Source organism: Limulus polyphemus, unplaced genomic scaffold (genome assembly GCF_000517525.1).
Source record: "Limulus polyphemus unplaced genomic scaffold, Limulus_polyphemus-2.1.2 Scaffold19160, whole genome shotgun sequence".
Taxonomy (NCBI): domain Eukaryota; kingdom Metazoa; phylum Arthropoda; class Merostomata; order Xiphosura; family Limulidae; genus Limulus; species Limulus polyphemus.
The window spans coordinates 1-1,615 of record NW_013684770.1 but is presented as its reverse complement, the minus strand read 5'-3'; the positions used below and the strand labels follow the sequence as shown (position 1 = coordinate 1,615).

Sequence of the window (1,615 nt, the reverse complement as noted above, 5' to 3'; positions counted from 1 at the left end):
ATTATGAAACGAACCGGTAGAACATCGATAATTCTAAACTTAATTACAAATAACATTTAGTTTAGCTGATCTTTAGAACTCATTGATATTCTCTATAACTTTGAGTAGAGGAGCATACAATGGATCATCTCCTCATGATTTCTCATAGAGGAAAGTTTCCTTGATCCATCATCTCTAAAGAGAATACACATATGAGTGGCTTCAAGTATTCTCGTATCATTCACTTGACGTTTATGTATAGTGGTGGGGGAATACCCTTCCTGTTCATGCATTGTAAACTGTCACACAAGTCTTAATAAGATGATTAACAGTTTTCAAGTTTAGTTTTCTGATATTAAACATTTCCGAAGACAACAACTTGAATATAATATTTAGTAGTTTCCAATTCTGGAATATTTTCACATAGGATAAACAACACATTTAACATTGTTACTGTTGCCGTAAAGTAAACAGAGTCGGTAGTTTACTGTTGAAAAACCTGATTATCAATGTTTAACAACTTTTTCAGCACTATATTCACGTGACGGGACAAGCTGCCACAGGTTTGCGCCACAACAACAGAAGAGCAGCGAGCGTTACGAGCAGATCGCTCGTGTGTCACAAACGTTGCACACGCACAGAAACCGAAGTGCATCCGCGATGAATTTTCCGTCAAGCCGCGAACGCCTAGACATGAACGTAAAGGACAAAGAAAATGGGGATGAGCCCTCAGATCGCAGCAGAAAGAAGGGTTGGTACGTGGAGCAGAAGACGGTGATTATAGTCATTATAGTGTTCCTACTAGCACTGATTATCGTCGGTATTTTAGTTGGATACTTATCTCCCTCCGAGTGTGCGGAAACAGAAAATGACGAAAACATAAAAAGTTCGAAACTCAAGAAAAAAACGTACCCTTACGTTCTTCTACCTAGCAGTGTTGTTCCCATACACTATCAGGTAGAGTTGCAACCCTTCCTTATCCCGGACAACTTTACTTTTGATGGATCGGTTCGAATCACAGTGTTATGTACACAGCCCACAGACAACATCACGGTGCACATCAATGATTTAACAATAGATCATAACACCATAGAACTCCGTCGAGCTAAAGGTGGCGCGAGTCCAAAGATAAAGAAAGTCAGCCATGACGAAGAACGAGAGTTTCTTATCCTTCACCTGGACAACAGTCTCAAAGCTCAAGAACAGCATGAAGTAGCCATGAAATTCACGGGAAATCTGAACGACAAACTGGTGGGGTTTTACAGAAGTTCATATCGTGACAGCTCTGGAAAAACAAGGTCTGGAAACTAATCAATTCAGCTTAAAGTTACCAAGTTACCAGTAACATTTTTCTTATGTTCTTATAGACTTACTGATTTAACAAAGGTACAGCAACATTGCTAAAGATATGGAATGTAGTACATGCTATTTTTATCTTAAAAGTAGTAATAAGTTAGTAGACACGACCTCTCGTTGTTTTATTGTTGATTAAAGTAGTAGTAATGTAGTAGACACAGTCACTGGGTATGTTGTTTGTATTGTTGATTAAAGTAGTAGTATTGTAGTAGACACAGTCACTGGTTCTGTTGTTTTATTGTTGATTAAAGTAGTAGTAATGTAGTAGACACGACCTCTC

At 38.3% G+C, this 1,615-nt stretch overlaps 1 protein-coding gene across 1 annotated transcript; it reads left to right on the top strand.

Moving 5' to 3' along the window:
- Positions 1 to 496: 496 nt before the first annotated feature.
- LOC106477557 (aminopeptidase N-like) lies at positions 497 to 1,291 on the top strand. Its single transcript, XM_013938104.2, has one exon. The coding sequence runs from the start codon at positions 640 to 642 to the stop codon at positions 1,288 to 1,290; it is 651 nt and encodes a 216-aa protein (XP_013793558.1). The 5' UTR covers positions 497 to 639; the 3' UTR covers position 1,291.
- The last annotated feature ends 324 nt before the right edge of the window (positions 1,292 to 1,615 follow it).